The sequence below is a fragment of the Scyliorhinus canicula genome, chromosome 15, assembly GCF_902713615.1.
Source record: "Scyliorhinus canicula chromosome 15, sScyCan1.1, whole genome shotgun sequence".
Taxonomy (NCBI): Eukaryota; Metazoa; Chordata; class Chondrichthyes; order Carcharhiniformes; family Scyliorhinidae; genus Scyliorhinus; species Scyliorhinus canicula.
In genome coordinates this window covers 140,450,807-140,469,805 of record NC_052160.1, presented here as the reverse complement: position 1 = coordinate 140,469,805, position 18,999 = coordinate 140,450,807, and the positions used below count along the sequence as shown (strand labels likewise).

General features: G+C 46.5%; 2 protein-coding genes across 13 annotated transcripts in view; one reads left to right on the top strand and one right to left on the bottom strand.

Moving 5' to 3' along the window:
• Positions 1 to 7,387, top strand: part of LOC119978498 — a 72,911-nt gene extending 65,524 nt beyond the window's left edge. For 6 of the 7 annotated variants that reach the window (XM_038820168.1, XM_038820165.1, XM_038820170.1 and 3 more), the window contains 3 exons: positions 2,856 to 2,957; positions 4,579 to 4,710; positions 7,155 to 7,387. In XM_038820168.1, the coding sequence (XP_038676096.1) occupies positions 2,856 to 2,957; positions 4,579 to 4,710; positions 7,155 to 7,358 (438 nt within the window). In that variant the 3' untranslated portion in view covers positions 7,359 to 7,387. The remainder of the gene's footprint in view (positions 1 to 2,855; positions 2,958 to 4,578; positions 4,711 to 7,154) is intronic. The other variant, XM_038820166.1, reaches the window with a different exon arrangement.
• A 2,863-nt stretch (positions 7,388 to 10,250) lies between these two features.
• Positions 10,251 to 18,999, bottom strand: part of LOC119978392 (prickle-like protein 1) — a 138,594-nt gene continuing 129,845 nt past the window's right edge. For all 6 annotated transcript variants that reach the window (XM_038820015.1, XM_038820010.1, XM_038820012.1 and 3 more), the window contains exon 8: positions 10,251 to 12,012. In XM_038820015.1, the coding sequence (XP_038675943.1) occupies positions 11,171 to 12,012 (842 nt within the window). In that variant the 3' untranslated portion in view covers positions 10,251 to 11,170. The remainder of the gene's footprint in view (positions 12,013 to 18,999) is intronic.

Here is an 18,999-nt window from a genome sequence, read left to right as displayed (position 1 = left end):
AGGCCATTCGGCCCATCGAGTCTGCACCGTCTCTTGGAAAGAGCACCCTACCCAAGGTCCACACCTCCACCCATCCCCGTAACCCAGTAACCCCATCCAACACTAAGGGCAATATTGGACACTAAGGACAATTTGGCATGGCCAATCCACCTAACCTGCACATCTTTGGACTGTGGGAGGAAACCGGAGCACCCAGAGCAAACCCACGCACACACGGGGAGAATGTGCAGATTCCGCACAGCCAGTGACCCAAGCCGGGAATCGAACCTGGGACCCTGGAAGCAATTGTGCTAACCATAGTGCTACCGTGCTGACCTTGACATACAGGTAACGGGTACGAACTTCTACTCCAGAGAATTGAGCGCATAATCCAGGCAGTACTGAGCGGGTGCTGCATTACCAATGGTGCCGTATTATTTATCCCTCGACTTTAAAAGAAAAACAGTTGGTGCAATTATTTAATGTTTAATGGGAACTTGTGCCATACAAATTGGCACATTCCAAAAGCGACTACTCTTCAAAAGCAACTTATTGGCTGTTACGCACTTTGCAATGCCTTAGGGCTGTGAAGGTATTGGGTTCCTTTCATTTGTCCCAATACTTGTGTGTTTGATCAGTGAGTGCTGTGTGTTGCTGCATCTATTTTTCACATCAAAATGCTGGTCAGTTCTCCATGTGTTACAAACGAAGGGAATTGTAATGGTTGTAATTCAACACGCGCTTTCTGCTGATACACATGGAGTAGTCAAGTTGTACTGTCCTGGTTTATGACCAGCCTGTCCTTGATCGTTCTGCAACTGTAACACTCCCTCATCGCCCAATGTTCTCTATATTTCAGTAAAGTGAATTATCAGGTTGGCAAAATTACATTAATGGCAATAAATAAGAGAAAATGTGTCCTTTCACACTTCTTGACTCTGTATGGATCCACAATTCTATTGTTTGAAGGAAGCATTGATTTAGTTGCTGAGAAAACTAATAAAGAATGAGGGGTTCAAAGGGCATGAATCTGAGAAATATTTAATTATTTGAGTTCGGGGCAGCACGGTGGTGCAGTGGTTAGCACTGCTACCTCACAGCGCCAAGGCCCCAGGTTCCATCCCGGCTCTGGGCCACTGTCCGTGTGGAGTTTGCACATTCTCCCCGTGTTTGCGTGGGTTTGACCTCCACAACCCAAAGATGTGCAGGGTAGGTGGATTGGCCACGCTAAATTGCCCCTTAATTGGAAAAAATGAATTGGGTACTCTAAATTTATACATTAAAATAAAATTATTTGAGTTCAATTTTCACTGTATTAGGCCAGTTTCCATTTTATGGTCTGTTATTATGTAAGGATTTTAAATCCTTGGGGTAGCTGATTTAATATAAATTCTCTGTCTAAAGTTGGTTATTTTGCACATTTAAGGTAAAGACTTGAGAATTTCCCCAGGAGTCTGGTGGGGAGGTGGATTCGATGCTCTGCTGTTAAGCCACCTGTCATAATATATACCAGTATATCATGGTGCAGACACACACTGATGGACACACACAGGGACCAATCAACATGTGCAAACATCGCAGCCAATCACCAGTTAGAATACACACACTATAAAGGCAGAGGGCACCACGGTTCCCGCTCATTCTGGGTGCTGCCTCTCAGTGTAACAAGAACTCGTCCAGCCCAGCACAGACTCACACCACGTGCTGAGAGAATCAACTGGTTCGGACAAGGCTTAGGTCTCTAGTTCAAGTTAGCATCATTTAGACCCACAGTCATCGTGTGTTAGTTAGGTAGAAATAGTTAATAAAATTGAGTTCATCTGTGTTGGAAGTGTCTGTTCATCTCTCAAGCCCACACAAGCCAACACATCACCACCAATCTCAGCAGTGTCGCAGTTTAGATCAACTGGGTGTCAGCAATGGTTCAGTTGGATACACACCCCGCCTTGATTCAGGAAGTTGTGGTTTTGAATCCACTCCAGAGGCTCGAGCGCAGTACCATAAACTGACCCACCCCAAAGTGCTGCACTGTCTGAGGTGCTTTGCATAAAACATTAAACCGAGGCACTGTCTGGTTCATCAAAAATCGGATTTACATTTTTAAAAATGTTTCTCCACTTCAGGGGCAATTTAGCGTGGCCAATCCTCCTACCCTATCTTTGGGCTGTGGGGGTGAAACCCACGTAAACATGGGGAGAATGTGCAAACTCCACACAGATAGTGACCCGGAATCGAACCTGGGTCCTCGGCACCGTGAGGCAGCAGTGTTAACCACTGCCCCACCGTGCCACCTTAAATGTCGGATTCTGAAGGTTCGCAAACCTTTTGAGGGAAAGAGTAACATGAGGCATGTCCCTTTAGCCTGGTTGCTAAGCAATAATCCCTGCTGAGAAGTACCGACCGGTTTAGATTGTATAAGGATGGGGGTGGCACGGTGGCACAACGGTTAGCACTACTGCCTCATGGCGCCGCGGTCCCAGGTTCGACCCCGGCTCTGGGTCACTGTCCATGTGGAGTTTGCACATTCTCCCCATGTCTGTGTGGGTCTTCCCCCCCCCCCCCCCCCCCCCACATACCAAAGATGGGCAGGTTAGGAGAATTGGCCATGCTAAATTGCCCCTTAATTGGAAAAAAACTAATGGGTTGTTCCAAATTATAAAAGAAGAGATTGTATAAGGATCAGACTTTGATGCACGCTGCCTGTTGTCCAGGTTCACACATGAAGAACGGTCAATTGGAAGGGGCGCAGTAAGCCTAACCAGCGACTGGAGAGCACGGCACAAATCTATCCTCGCAACAAAAGAGGGGTGATGTTAGGGTGGGAAACCCACACTGTGTTTGAGAAATGGATCTGATCAATGTCTCCTTTTCTCCAGCAGAAGAAATATTCCCATAAGAGCAGTGGACATATCAAAGAATCCAGTCACCACCACAGTGGATCACACAGTGCCCCAACAACTGGCTGCAAAGTTAATCAGGTAGGACATTCAAAAATGGCTCAGGTGTAATGTAAGTTAATTGTCGTTCTTTGGATTTGTATCAACTAGAATATGGGTATTGCGTTTTGCGATGCTGCTCTTCTAACCCCTCCTAAACTGTAGATTCTTGCTTAGGGATAGTTCCACAGGCATTGGCTTTCCCCTCCAGGTGTGAGCCAAGATTATTAGCAGGAGACATCACTACTCGGCCTCGTTCTGTTACCTGAACTTGCCTGCTTTTTCCAGGTAGGTTTGACAGAAACCCGGATATGTTTGCAGAAGCTGGAATCCTGTTTAATTATTTTTTAGCTGATGTTTTGCCAAGATAATGTGTATTGCTCCTTTTCCATTCTAGCTCAGATCAGCTACAGAGGCCAGGCAATAATCTAAAACCTTTTAAAAAATAAATTTACGGTACCCAATTATTTTATTTTTCCTAATTAAGGGGCAATTTAGCGTGGCCAATCCACCTATCCTACACATCTTTGGGTTGTGGGGGTGAAACCCACGCAGACACGGGGAGAATGTGCAAACGCCACATGGACAGTGACCCAGAGCCGGGATTCGAACCTGGGTCCTCAGCTCCGTAGTCCCAGTGCTGCACCACGTGCTGCCCCATCTGAAACCTTTTGGTCCACATGACACAGGTGCAAAATGAGGTTTATTAATGTATTGGGAGAGAACCATAAGCATCCCTGTTGACTGTATGTTCTTAGTTAATTATTAGGCAGAGGAGGGCCTTGTACTGTAAACGCATGAGCAATAATGGCTACCTTTATTTAACTATGCCGCTCCGTACGAACAAGGGACTATGTGGGAAGTGGGATTCAACTGACCGATGCTAATTTCAAATGGTACTTCGACCAAGCTTTGAGACTTGACAGCAGACGTGGAGCTTTATCCTTGAAGATAAGGTCAAGGTCAACCGGGCTAGCAATGGTCGGAGAATTGGGTCAGAAAGGTGACGGCTTGAGTCTGATTCATGCTTCAGTTCATCAAAGCTGCACTCCAGAAGTATCACTGAGTTTTCTCCACACTGACATTTGGCTCAGACCTGCTCTGCTGGTCTGGGCCAGATTATCTGGTTAGATCACCAGATTGTGTCGAGTTGTTGGCCAGCCTGTTTACTGCTGCATCTTGGGGTTGAAACCCTGCATTGTTTCATTCAGCTGCGAATTAAGTGAACCATAACTTCAGATAGCAAGGCAGAGTGGCAGACCACAGAAATATTGCCCCAGGTTCAGATATTCTTGGTTGGCTGCAGAAACAGAGCAGCGCTGCCTCATGATGGATCTCTTTTTCCTTTCTCGCTCTTTTTGTGCTCTTTATCTCTCTCTCTCTGTTTCCCTCTCTCCCGCCCTCCTGCCTTCCCCCTCTTCTCACTTTTCATTTTCTCACTCTTCACCCCCCCCCCCCCCCCCCCAGCACAGACGTCGATGTCCTTACCACCAATTGAGATCATGTGGATTTAATATTAATAACCACTGTGTAGTTTCCTCCACTGATTCTCCATCTGTCACATCAAAGCTTGATATTAAAAGATTGGCCCAGTAGATTCAGCCCCATTATTGCTCACCGTGAGAATATAGGGTAATCAAATGTACTATATTTTAATTCACAGGCTGGCAAGAATATTCTTGCAAAGGAGCAGTCCAGATCAAATGACATTTTCAAAAAGGACAGACCAAAAAAGGAGCCACAATTTGACCCACGATCTATTTTAATTCTAGCAAAAAGGGACAGACTGATGAACGTATGTATAATTTTCTATTGAGTTTGACGCCTTCCAATAATAAAATGTCTTCTGGAAATGTGATAAATGTGATTGCTATTGGAACTGTTGAGATGTTGGGCACAATTCAACGAAAAGGGAACAAATTCTTATAGCGAGCACTTTTAGCTGCGTGCTTCTTGGCGCTCCCAGTGCCAGGGTGCCCAGGTGGTACCAGCACTGCCAGGGTACCACCCTGCCCAAAGGGCAGGCACCTGGGGGGCCTCCGATCCCCACGAGTGCCTTTCCACCTTGTCCCCGTTTGTGGAGACCAGGCTGAACGGCGCTCGCCCAAGTTCTCCGAGGCGAAGGAGATTGATCCCATGCCTCGGGTAACTCCGGAACCTGCACATTAAAGTGAGACTAGCTGTGCAGCACAGTAACGCAGTGGTTAGCACTGCCGCATCACAGCGCCGGGGACACGGGTTCGATCCTGGCCCCGGATCACTGTCCGTGTGGAGTTTGCTTATTCTCACTGTGTCTGTGCGGGTCTCACCCCCACAACCCAAAGATGTGCAGGGTAGGTGGATTGGCCACGCTAAATTGCCCCTGGATTGGGAAAAATAATTAGCTTCTCTTTTATTCTTTTTTTAAAAGAAAAAAAAGTTATTCCTCATCTCTGATTTCAATCTGATGCAGGGTAGCGCTGTGGGCGGGGGGTAGGGTGGGAGGGGGGGGGGGGGGTGTTTAGGTTATGTCAGAAAACTTAAACTTCAGTTGTTATGTTTTGCAATGAAACCTTGTTGCAGCACATCTCCCACTGAGGTTTTTGTGGCTAGGATGACATCCTGGGAGTGAGTCAGTGAAGGGGCCCCTTTACTGGCAACTAGTGAGCTCTCCACGGAATCGTAACAATGAGGTTTGAATGAGTACCCCACACACTAATATGAAAAAAATCCATTTAGGAAAATTCCGGTTGCACCAAGGTATTTGTGAAAGCCCCATCCAGATGACGGACCTTAAGAAACCAGTTTGGGCGTTAATTTTTTTTAAATAAATTTAGATTAGCCAATTATTTTTTCCAATGAAGGGGCAATTTAGCGTGGCCAATCCACCTAGCCTGCACATAGAACATAGAACAGTACAGCACAGAACAGGCCCTTCGGCCCTCGATGTTGTGACGAGCAATGATCACCCTACTTAAACCCACGTAACCCGTATACCCGTAACCCAACAATCCCCCCATTAACCTTACACTACGGGCAATTTAGCATGGCCAATCCACCTAACCTGCACATCTTTGGACTGTGGGAGGAAACCGGAGCACCCGGAGGAAACCCACGCACACACGGGGAGGACGTGCAGACTCCACACAGACAGTGACCCAGCCGGGAATCGAACCTGGGACCCTGGAGCTGTGAAGCATTGATGCTAACCACCATGCTACCGTGAGGCCCAACATCTTTGGGTTGTGGGGGCAAAACCCACGCAGACACGGGGAGAATGTGCAAACTCCACACGGACAGTGACCCAGAGCCGGGATCGAACCTGGGACCTCAGCGCCGTGAGACAGTTGTGCTAACCACTAGGCCACCGTGCTGCCCTGTTTGGGCGTTAATAATAATGATCTTTATTAGTGTCACAAGTAGGCTTACATTAACACTGCAATCAATTTACTGTGAAAAGCCCCTAGTCACCACATTCCGGCACCTGTTCGGGTACACAGGGGGAGAATTCAGAATGTCCAAATTACCGAGCAAAATTGCCACTTCTAATTCAAAGTTGCTTCATTCAAAGATCTGATCATTCAAATTTTTGCACTAAAATTGTTGCCCTCTTTATGTTGCTTAATTGAGTTTTATTTATAAAGCATAATAAAAAATTCAAATCAATCGACCAAGTGTTTAGCACTGCTGCCTCATGGCACCGAGATCCCAGGTTCGATCATGACCCTGGGTCACTGTCCGTGTGGAGTTTGCACATTCTCCCCGTGTTTGTGTGGGTTTTGCCCCCAACAACCCAAAAGATGTGCAGGGTATAATAACTTTATAATAATATCTATTGTCACACGGGGCATACATTAACACTGCAATGAAGTTACTGTGAAAAACCCCTAGTCGCCACATTCCGGTGCCTGGGGGGAGAATTCAGAATGTCCAAATGACCTAACAAGCTCGTCTTTCGGGACTTGTGGGAGGAACCCGATAAAGAAGCCTCCCACTGCAAAGAACTAGCAGCAGAAAAATTCCAACAAATTTGCTGTTGTCATCCATGCACTTCAGCTGGAGTCAGTGCACTTCATTTAACTTTGTTTCTCCCAGGGAGCTCTAGCATCAGTTTCCCACTCTGCTTTGCTACCCCTGCTGAGCTCAGTGAACCTGGGGCGGACCAGGGTGGCTTTGTAACTGAGCACCGTACTCCAGCACTAACATCAAGTCTTGGTGCTGGCGCTTGTGTGTAATACTTGACTTTTTTTTTTGCCGTAGACCTACAGGTCGGACTGCGAGACTTTTGCCGCGGTCGCAAAGCAACTTGTCAACCAAGACCCTACAATCGAGAAACAGGTCCAGTTCGCTCTCAGGAAAAGTCTGCAGAGGATTGGTGAGCGATGTCTGGAAGAACTGAAGAAAGGTATTGCCAAGTACGATGCGGCGAATGCACCGAGGAAATCAAACCCAGAGTTACTGTAAAGACTCGTTTACGTCATTTTTTGGCATGGGTACGTTTTTAGAAACAAATTTTTGTATTTCTCTTGGTGGTTTTCCTCTGCCAAAGTTTATTCTCCTTCCTTTCCATTCTGAAGATTGTTCTGGAGGAATGTGATCGTGTGGCACCTGCGTAGACGTGTATCGATTTCCCTCAGGTGGTGGGTGCAGACAGTGCCATGGGGCGCTGCTTGCCCCTGCGGTATCACTGTGAGTCTAATAATCCCCCCCCCCCGTTTAATCTAGCGTTTGACAATTCCAGGTGTCCTCTGGAACATCATCTCCTCCACCCGTCCAAAAGGCCACAATGGATGTGTGAGCATTTACTGGCTATTCATCCCTGGAGGGCATCACAGTTGAGGCCAATTTCTCCGCCTTCCAACATCAGCCCGTATTTTCATCAAGTGGAAGCTGAGACTGGAAGCCCCAGATGTTGTTCCCTCTTTATTTTGTTTCGTGTGTGCAGCTACTTCATTTCAATGTGCGGTTCCCTTTGAGTGTTTTGGCAGGGGTCACGCAGGAGAACCACAGGACAACTTCAGTGACCTTGTGCAGGTGTCCACGCACGCACCCGCCTCAGAGAGAACATCGTCCGCCAAACTTCCCTCATCCAAACACAGGAGTGCAATGACCCTTCGCAGCCTGCCCACACCCGCCCAGCCTAAAATGTACCCCCATAACAACCAGGGCGTAAAGACAGAAGCATCCAGTTCCGCGTGACTCAGTAATCCACTGGATCCATTAGCGAGGTCGACGCTCCGATACATTTTGTACATTTTAAATGCAGCCCTTTGACGTTGTTGTTGGAACCTTGTAAATGGCAAATCATTTTTTAAAATTTAGAGTACCCAATTCATTTTTTCCAATTAAGGGATAATTTTTTTTTTAAAATTTAGAGTGCCCAATTATTTTTTCCAATTAAGGGACAATTTAGTGTGGCCAATCCACCTATCCTGCACATCTTTTGGGTTGTGGGGGTGAAACCCACGCAGACACGGGGAGAATGTGCAAACTCCACACGGACAGTGACCCAGGGCCGGGATTCGAACCCGGGTCCTCAGCGCCGTAGGCATCAATGCTAACCACTGTGCCACCGTGCTGCCCTAAGGGATAATTTAGCGTGGCCAATCCACCTACCTTGCACATCTTTGGGTTGTCGAGGAGAAACCCACGCAAACACAGGGAGAATGTGCAAACTCCACACGGACAGTGACCCAGAGCCGGGATCGAACCTGGGACCTCGGCGCCGTGAGGCTGCAGTGCTAACCCACTGCGCCACCATGCTGCCCTCTAAATGGCAAATCATAAGAGGCTGGAATTGCATCTCCTCAGCTATCAATTAAGGTACATTATGATGGAAAAATAAATAGACATTTTAACGGGTGACCACCTGCGTTTCTTTTCAGAAAAAAACAACTTGTCAGTTGTTCATCTTGTATGTAAAAAAGAAAAACCGTGTGAAGAAAACGTGTTGTGCAGCAAGTGAAGAATTGTTAACAGATACACGAATTAGGGTGTAGAAAACGGGGCTGTGGTAGCTGGCCATGTGTAGAATAAAGTTCAAGAATTCCCCCCCCTACCTGTGGTTAATTTGTACTTCAGCTGTACATTTTCCAGTGTGTAGTTTGTATAGAATGACAAATGTTTTTAAACCATCACTGCTATTATTGGTGCAAAAAAAAATAAAGCTGTATTTTGGAAAAATACAAAATGATGACCAAACTGTTGCTGACTGTATTCTTACCTTCTCCTCATGTATCCCCCCCCCCCAACTACAACCTCTTCCCCGGATCTTGCTCCAGTAAACCATAGGCCATCTGTTTGGCCCTCCCTTGGTTTCCAGTTCATTAGTCAGCAACCCCGAGTGGATGTCTTCCCGATGCCCAACCACAAGAGATCATTTTCTTGAGAAAATAGTTTCCACAATAATAACTGGGATGTAAAACTCTGCGGTGGACTGTAATTGTTCTCAACTGGCCCAAGAATGCGCCGCTTTGGCACCACAATGAGACTTGACATCTCACCACCAGCCCACCCCTCCCCGTCCATGCTGACTTTATAATAAAAGGAGAAAACTGCAGATGCCGGAGCTCTGACAGAAGAACAAAGTGCGGGGAAACGCTTTACTGGTCTGGCCGCATCTGCAGAGAGAAGAACCGAGTCAACGTTTCAAGTCCGATTGGTTTAGCCCCTGGTTTTAAGCGTGAGCCATTGGCCTTGCCAGTTTTACCGACATCCCTCAGGATTGCCCCAGGAATATGAATACATAAAAGGGTTTAAGCAACTTGAAATGAAAGCCCAAAACAATCAAGTTTGTATAGCAATTTTTTTTGGACAAATTTATTATCATCCTGACCAACGTTTACAGTAAATTCTGATAACTTCTTCCGTAAGTAAGCATTTGACATTCCAAATATTAAAACACAGGCCGGGATTTTCCGATCGTGGGAGATACAACGCCAAAGGCCCATTGACCTTCGGAGGAGCCGGAAAATCCTGCCCTCAGATTCCATTCAGTTTATACACGCACCTAATAAACATAAATAACATCCACAGTAATTAAATATGCATGATAATGTGCTATATAGAACACGCGCGTGTGTGTGTGTGTGTGTGTATATATATATATAAAATGATTTTTCTCAGTAAATCTGTAAATTATGATATTTGTATTACAGAGGTTTCAGCAATGTTACCTTTAGGTAGTTACTGTCCCAATAATGATGGTTTATTTGCCATACAAGGGATTGAGCTGAAATGTATTGCAGTTGCTGTGGGCACACACCAGAGACCACATCGCTCCTTCAGTGACGTTCAAGGACCAGTTTTCATATCCATGCTCTCAGACAACTTGGTTGGGGGGGGGGGGGGGGGGGGGGGGGATGGTGGTTGGATGCTGCGTCTTCAGGAATACCAAGTTTACCTGAAGAAATGCCTCAATTGGAAAAAAAATCAGAAGTGGAGGCTCCCGTAGATCGGGCAGCATCTGCCGGGAGTGAGGAAAAGAACGGATTTGATGGCCTTTCGCCGATCGGAAGGGCTAAAACTCTGCTTCCCTCTCGGCTGGTGCGGGGGAGTTTTCTGTTTCTATTCTGGATTTCCAGTATCTGCAGTATTTTGCTCCCAATGGAATGGTAGCTCTTTTGGTAACTTCACCATCGCGGGCAATGCTGGCAACTATATACATGAGCTGAAGTACATCAGCAAGAGTGGTTACATGAGGATCAGGAACTTGACTGTGACCCGTTTTTAATGGCGATGTTGTCGATGGAGAAAGACTGACTGACTTGAACAATCGATTGAAAATCATATAATTAAATCGATGAGAAGTTGGTGCTTCGGAGGTTTCGTAAAATGAGCATACAGACCAGGGGGTCCCATATTCAATTCCTGCGGTGCTGATTTAGCTGTAGAAAGGCCATAGGACCATCATAGTTGGGTTAATTTGAAGAGGGTGGAGAACATCAGCTTGAAGCCCGTGGAAGGTACGAGTGTATGGATGTTTGGTGTCGTGTCCTCATTGCGAGTGAGAAGCCTGCTGACATTATCATCCAAGCTTGGACATGAACACTTGACCATTTGGATAAAATACCAGAGCACAGCCGATGCAAACGCAGCCCGTCAATGGAATCCCACCGGAGCAAAGACGGGGGGGGAGGAACTGTCATCAAAAAAGCTTCTGATGGTCATCGGGAGAAACCGTTGCTCCGAATCAACCTTCAATTTAGAATATTTGCCATACATTCAGAACAGATTTTGAAACACAGCCTTGCTCAGGGTTTGCTCTCAGAGTTTGCTTAGGAAATGGTGCAGTTTTTGTTCTTGTGTTCTCGCTTCCTCTGTGATTTAGCTCTCTGTGCCGGCGCTTTGTCAGCTACGGCATTAGGTTGACGAGGCTCCCGACTAAAGAGGCCACTATTGCTCGTTTTCGGCTGTGGGATTGGTTGCCCGAGAAAATAGCCGTCCTCTTCTGAGTCAGAAGAAGAGGAAGAGCACGTTGAGCAGCAGCCGTCATCATCCTCACAACACAAGCCCAGGAAGTTATTCAAAGTGATGTTCTGAAGGCCATTGTCCCCTTCCCTATAAAAGGTTTGTTGTTTATGCGATAGCTTAGCTTGGGGCTTCTGACATATGGTTGTCTTTATTAACTGGTTGTAATGTCCCAATAAAACATCGTTATTGGCGCTCTCCAAAGATCGCTCAGTGATTGTGTGAAGTGCCTCATCGGAACACGATCTCTGAACTCTTCTCAAATGGTGACGATGGCTTCGGTAGTTCCCTTTGTGCCTGTACACCTTCCTTCGGGTTTGTTCACTCATTGGTGCCTGCTGACATCTGCTTCTTTCCCTTGGCTTTGAGAACGTGGTATCACAGAAGGTGATTTTCTGGGGCCTAATTTGGGCTGCAGTCCTCCTGACTGGGGACATGGGCTCTTCCTTCCAACTTGAGTTTGGTGTCACCCCCTCTGGTTGCTTGGAGCTCACGGAATGGAGAGACTCAGTGCTTCTTTTATGGGAGAAGGATTTAAGAATTCCAAAGTGGCTTCGCATTTTGAATTCCTTTCCTGCTTCAAGGCTGTATTCTCGGTCAGGAGGCCTGAGCGGTTTCTGCAGCTTGTGTTTGCCGTCGTTTGAAGTTCCTTGGGGAAGAAATGAAACTAATTAGTCAGCAAGAAATTAAGTTCCCTCCCATTTCACCCTACACCGTGGTAAGAGAGGGCTGTCCAGTGGCGCATCATTTGAACATTGTGAAGGTGAGAGAAAAGCGGATATTGAAAGTGTACAATATTGAAAGGTTACAAATCTGGGCTGTTTGTGTGCAGTTATAGAGTGATGGTGCCGAGAGTCTAAGATCAGATTGCAGTGTTGTCTTGGAGGCAAGGGACCTATAATTAATAGGCAAATTGTTAGTACACTCTTACTTAAATCCATCTGGTTTTTTTTTTGTAAACTGGATTTCCAACGTACAATTATTTTGCAAGTTGTAACCAGTTTTGCTGCACCTTCAGTACTGACTAGCTACATGGACTTTTAGTTAAACACTTCATGAATGTTTCAAAAATCATTCTTTAGGGTGAAAGTGTATTTGACCTCCGTCTTTTAAATTAAACTGCTAAAAGGTTTTAAAAGAGAAAAAAACAGAAAGGTTTGTATCTGCGATCTGTGGAATGAAGTTCACTCCAGCTGCAGATATAGATGGAGTTGGCTTGTGGTTCAAATGATCACAGTGACTGGTCAGTAACTCTGGAGTGGGCAAGCCCCAAAATGTGCAGCTGGTCCCATGATTCACCATTTGTCCTTGACCGGTTGAGGAGTATTAAAGGGAACTTGAAACCGCTGACTGATTAGTTTCGCAACCTTTCCTTCGACAGAACATTGGTGTAAACACAAGTTGGCCCTTCTCTTGCTTTTACTCCATTCATTGCTCCAGTGGCTCAGTTGGTCGCACACTAGCCTCCAGGTCACAAATCCGGGGGACATGAGCGCAGAAATGAGGGCTGGTGTTTGAGCGCAGTGCTGAGGGAATGCTGCACTGTTGGGCTGTCTTCTGGATGGGGCCTTAAACAAAAGGCCCCCTTCCGGCTCAGCTCAATATATAAGATCCCATGGTGATATTTTAAAGAAGACAGGGGTGTTCTGCCTGGGATCCTGGCCAATATTCATCCCTCAATCAGCAACACGCAAGATTACCTGGTCGTTGTCACATTGTTGTTTGTGGGAGCTTGCTGTGCACAAATTGTCTCCTGCATTTCCTACACCTGATTGGCTGTAAAAGGTTTTGAGACATCTGACGGTCACGCAAGGTGCTATATAAATGCAAGTCTGGTTTATCCATTCACTGGATTTATCCAGTGCTGGTGAAGCACCAACCAGAATTTCCTGGGTGCATCGCTAGTTGTAGTTACATTTTAGTTCACATTTCGCAGCTCAGCTCGAGGAATCAGTTTCCAGTGTTCATGATGTTCTTTTTTAAACTAAATTTAGAGTGCCCATTTATTTTTTCTAATTAAGGGGCAATTTAGCGTGGCCAATCCACCTACCCTGCACTTCTTTGGGTTGTGGGGGTGAAACTCACGCAGACACGGAGAGAATGTGCAAACTCCACACGGACAGTGACCCAGAGCCGGGATCGAACCTGGATCCTCAGTGCATTAGGCAGCAGTGCTAACCACTGTGCCACCATGTCGCCCCCCCTCCCCTCCCCCCGTTCATGATGTTCAATCAGTTTTCTTTGGGTCCTATATTAGACCCATAGGCACAGGTAAAGCCAGGCTACAGAAATTGGGGACGACAGTGACTGACTCATTCCAGCTTCTGCATGACCAAATGGAAAAAATAGAAAAGCAATTTTGAGTTATCCTTGGGCTGCATTTGCAGGACAATCAACAGCTCATTACCTGTGCCATTACCGACACGGGGATTTTGCAAAATGAACAAGAATACAGATGGAGGCAAACACCTTTCAACAATCGGGAACTGCATCATAAGCCAACAGCACTGGTCACTATCAGGAAGCATAGTATTAGATAAGAGACCACAGAACACAGGCCTCAGAGCCGTGGAGGAGGAGCCCCGAGGACAAGAGGGAGGGAGGAGAGTCAAACACAGCACGCTGGGTGACACATGCCAGGTCCAACACAAAGTGCCCAAATAGGGCCGAATGGCCAGATAAGGCCTGTAACCACAGGGGAGCGGGGGAAAGAAACAAGTAGAGAGACAAAGCTCCAGCACGGAACACACATGTACACTCGTCCCACTCTGTTTGGATGGGGGGGGGGGGGCGGGGAAGGGGGATCGTCTTGATCGCTAAGATGTTTATAAACATTGTGGTTAGGTTCACAGCAGGGTACTTGAGATGCATTCAAGCATGATGGGGAATGAAAATAAACAATTCAGACACCCGGCTGTCTGGAAGCTATAACCCTGTCAATTACAGCCTACCAAATGCTATTCCTCTTTGAAAGTAAATAGACGCCTCACAGATTAAAGGATCTGTGGTTTTAGCTTTCTATCAAGTAACAACTGCTATTTTCAACACCTCTGTCTGAGGCAGTGGGTGCAAGGGATAGGTAAGTGACAAAGCAATGTTTTTACTGTTTCTGCCTGGAGTGCTCTTTAGTTTCAAGAGGAGCGGTTTCTGATGGAGTGTCTCTTATGGGGGAGTCTCTGATATGGGATGGGTCTCTGATATGCGGCCTGATGGGGTTCGCTGATGGAGAGGCTGAGGGGGCACTGGGGGTAAGTAGGATTTGCATTGTGGGGGGGGGGGGGAGGGGGGGATCCTCCAATGGACTTTGGGTGGACCAACATTAACTTACCCCCTTGACCCACCGCGAGGTCCACCGCACTAATCCATCACCACGTGAATCCTGGCTGAGAGGGCTGGAGCATCACGGAGACGTGGAGAACCCGCTGTCCAGACTGTTAATTGGATGCAAATGGGTTCAAACAACCCATCTACATCCTCCCACCAGTGTGGGGCGTGTAGCTCGCTGCCAGCGGGGGACTGGAGCATCGGAACGGGAGCACCGCCATTGTTTTGCTCGATGCAGTATTCTCTCTCCCATCGGGAACTCTGCTACCGACGGCGGCTCGTTATAGTGACAATGCCGCTGTACTAGTAATCCAGAGGCACAAGCTAAATGCTCTGAGGATATAGGTTCAAATCCCACCACGGCAGCTGGTGGAATTTAAATTCAGTTGAATCCTGGGATTAGGAGCTGGTCTCGGTAATGGTGGCCATGAAACCATTCTCGATTGAGTAAAAACTCAATTGGTTTGCTGATGTCCTTTAGGGGAGCAAATATACCACCCTTATCTGGTCAGGCCTACATGCGACTCTTGGCTGCCCTCTGCAATGCCCTAGGCAAACCACTCAGTCCAGGGACGATCGGGGATGTGCAAACAAATGCTGGTCTTGCCAATGATGCCCACATCCACTGAAAAATAAAAATAAAATCAGGAATTTCCTTGGAGATGGTCCCATGATTTTCACAAGAGTTTGGTGGAATCCCCAGATAAACCATTTGAACTGGATTTCCGCTAATGTTGTGCCTGAATTATGGCAAACCCCTGAGCAATTTCCCGGCAAATTGGATTCTGATTTTGGTGGGGCATAAAGAGAGTCACCATAAGAACTCCCTCTTCGAGTAAGGCCTTGGATCTGAGGGGCCAAATGGGGCCTTGCTTTACCATCCCATCTGAAATAATTTCCTATCACAAATAATAATGCAAACTAATTATGACACTAATGTACACCCAATTGTACTTCATTCGCTGTACAAAGTTCTAATGGGCTTTCTGAGGTCATGAAATGGACTGTGTCATTGTCTTTTTATCCTTTATCAGAAGACGATTGTCCACATGGCTGTATTACTTTGTTCTTTTGGAGCTGAAGAGATAATATATTCTGGGTTCACGAAAGGTAGAAGTTGTGCATTCTAATAATAATAATAATTGCTTATTGTCACAAGTAGGCTTCAATGAAGTGATTGTGAAAAGCCCCTAGTCGCCACATTCCGGCACCTGTTCGGGGAGGCCGGTACTGGATCTTGTTTGCAATTTAAGAATTGCCGTGTTTGAGGTGAGAAATGTCTTTTCCTTTTACCCTCCATCAAATCAATCGTTCTCCTCTTTCATTTGTACGTTTTTCTTCCAAAATTTGAATTATGATCAAATTAAAAGTGATGAGTAACGCAGGTTTCACCTTAAAAGTGCGTTAAATGAAAGTTTTTCGGGCGGCACATGGCGCAGTGTTTAGCACTGGGACTACGGCACTGAGGACCCGGGTTCGAATCCCGACCCTGGGGCACTGTCCGTGTGGAGTTTGCGCATTCTCCCCGTGTCTGCGTGGGTTTTGTAGTGATCTGCCTATCTGAGTGTAATAAAGGCTTAACATACATAAGCAACAGCTGGATAACCACGAGATGGCAGCACCTGATATAGGTATAAAAGTTAAACTCAGAGAGTGTTCCCGCCTCTTCATGTCAGGAGTGACTAGTGAATAGAGTTAGAGGGAGATAGCTTAGTGCGCAGGTGGCAGTTAATCATCATATATATTTAATGTGGTAAATCTAATGTAGTTTTAGTCATTGAGGAGTGAACAAACTCATAGTTATTTTATTATTGTTACACAATAAACGCTATTTGCTTTATTTGAAGACTTTGAGTGTTACTGAACATCACGCATATGACCATTCTGGCAGAAAGCAAATGAGCGACAAGATATTACACAACGTAATATAACAGGTTTCACCCCCACACCCCAAAGATGTGCAGGTTAGGTGGATTGGCCACGCTAAATTGCCCCTTAAATGGAATAAAGATGGGTGCTTTACGCTGCCGTCCTGCTAGCCCCCAGCAAAACGGGGAATGGGTGGCCGTTATACGCCATTTGTTCTGGCGTAAAACGGCACCGTTCCCACGCTGGAGTGAGGACATAGCCCCAGAATCGGTGAATCCAGCTCAAGATGTACCTAAATCATAAAGTTCCCAAGTTTGAGCAACAGGTGATGATTGGTCAAGATACCGGTCATAAACCTACAATTTTCTGCTGTAATTTTTTTTGTTCTTTAGTAGACCTTGGAAAATAGGAGACAGGTTTAGATAAAGGATCTGGATCGGCGCAGGCTGGGAGGGCCGAAGGGCCTGTTCCTGTGCTGTAATTTTCTTTGTTCTTTGTACACTATTATCTATTTAAAAGGGGGTAGTCTTCTTTTAATTTAGAGTACCTATTTATTTTTCTCTAATTGAGGGGCAATTTAGCCAATCCACGTACCCTGCATATCTTTTGGATTGTGGGGGTGAGACCCACGCAGTCACGGGGAGAATTTGTGAACTCCACACAGACAGTGATCCGGGGCCAGGATCGAACCTGGGTCCTCAATCCCGTGAGGAAGCAGTGCTAACCACTGCGCCACCGTGCCGCCGAAACAGGGATTAGACTGACAGGAAATATTGTCATTCAATTGCGAACTGGATATGCTGCAGTTTTAGCATCACGCATATGATGTCTTGTGGGGCTGGTTTAGCTCACTTGGCTAAATCGCTGGCTTTTAAAGCAGACCAAGGCAGTCCAGCAGCACGGTTCGATTCCCGTACCAGCCTCCACGGACAGGCGCCGGAATGTGGCGATTAGGGGCTTTTCACAGTAACTTCATTGAAGCCTACTCGTGACAATAAGCGATTTTCATTTTTCATTTTCATTTCATTGTGTCGTGGTGAATATCCAGTTCCACCCCAAACCTGATGGCCAAGGAAGGTGCATTAATAATGCAGCCAAACAGGTTGTGGTTGAGTGTGACCCTGCATATCCTTCCAGGAGACGCGAATGGCAGGCAGGAAGAGCGGGAGAGATTCCTGGTCTGCCAAGTGACGGAAATATCATTGGAGCCCCTATCACCATTACCCATAGTTCCAGACTCAACATGTATTTGAAAGCACAAGTTGCCACAGCAACTCGGACCCTCTGAGAGACCTGTAACACACAACCACCATGCACAGTGATGACGGTGAGGAATAAATTAAGATAAAGCAGTGTCGAGAAGAGAAATATGGACAATTGACTATTCAGTTCACAGTCTCTAACCTTGAACAGTTGCGTTGACTGTAGTTGGAGTTAAAGATCGTTCCAGTAGGTTTCTGGCCTCAATCTGGCTCGGCTCCATGCAAATGATCCTGAAACTAGACTGTCAGCCATGCTCTCCTAGAGATCCTGCCTTGCTGGACATGTCCTTTACTTGGATAGTTTAGGTCCGTAGTTATCCTGATGAGGATTAAGCAATATACACTTGGCCCTGGAAATCCTCGCTGCCTCTGGGCTGGTGGAAGTGCACCGAAATGGGAATCTACTATTGACCTCTGCTCCTGACCCCGCTGAAGTAATCTCGGGTCAGAGTGGGGTCAAATTATTTTTTCCTAAAGTTGCCGATTGGTCCCTGACAGGTTCTTTCCAGGCTAGGGTGCAGAGATGGGCACCACACGCACATTGCAATTGATTTTTACTGAATGGACAGATTGTGGCCAGGGAAGGGGGCTGGAGTCACAGGAATGCAAACCGGGGGGAAACAACCCTGCTAGCTATACACTCTTGTGACATGGGGATTAGGGGATGGAACGGGGGTGGGGTCATATTTGGGATGGACGGATGGATTACATAGATTATATAGAATTTACAGTGCAGAAGGAGGCCATTTGCACCAAACACTTGGAAAGAAGACCCTATTTAAGCCCACACCTTCACCCTATCCCTGTAACCCAGTAACCCCACCTAACCATTTTAGACATTAAAGGGCAATTTAGAATGGCCAATCCACCTAACCTGCACATCTTTGGACTGTGGGAGAAAACCCACGCAGACACGGGGAGAACATGCAGACTCTGCACAGTCAGAGACCCAAGCCGGGAATCGAACCTGGGATCCTGGCGCTGTGAAGCCACAGGGCTAACCACTGTGCTACCGTGCCACCCGGATGCTCTACCTGTCCCAAAAGGCAATTATTGGATCTGTTTTTCTGGGTGGGAATCTGATGGTCCTGCCCACTTCGACCTCTTGAATCTAATTTATGTCCCTCTCCAGTATTTCACAGACCCAGGAGAGGTGGGAGCTGTTACACTTAATCCTTATT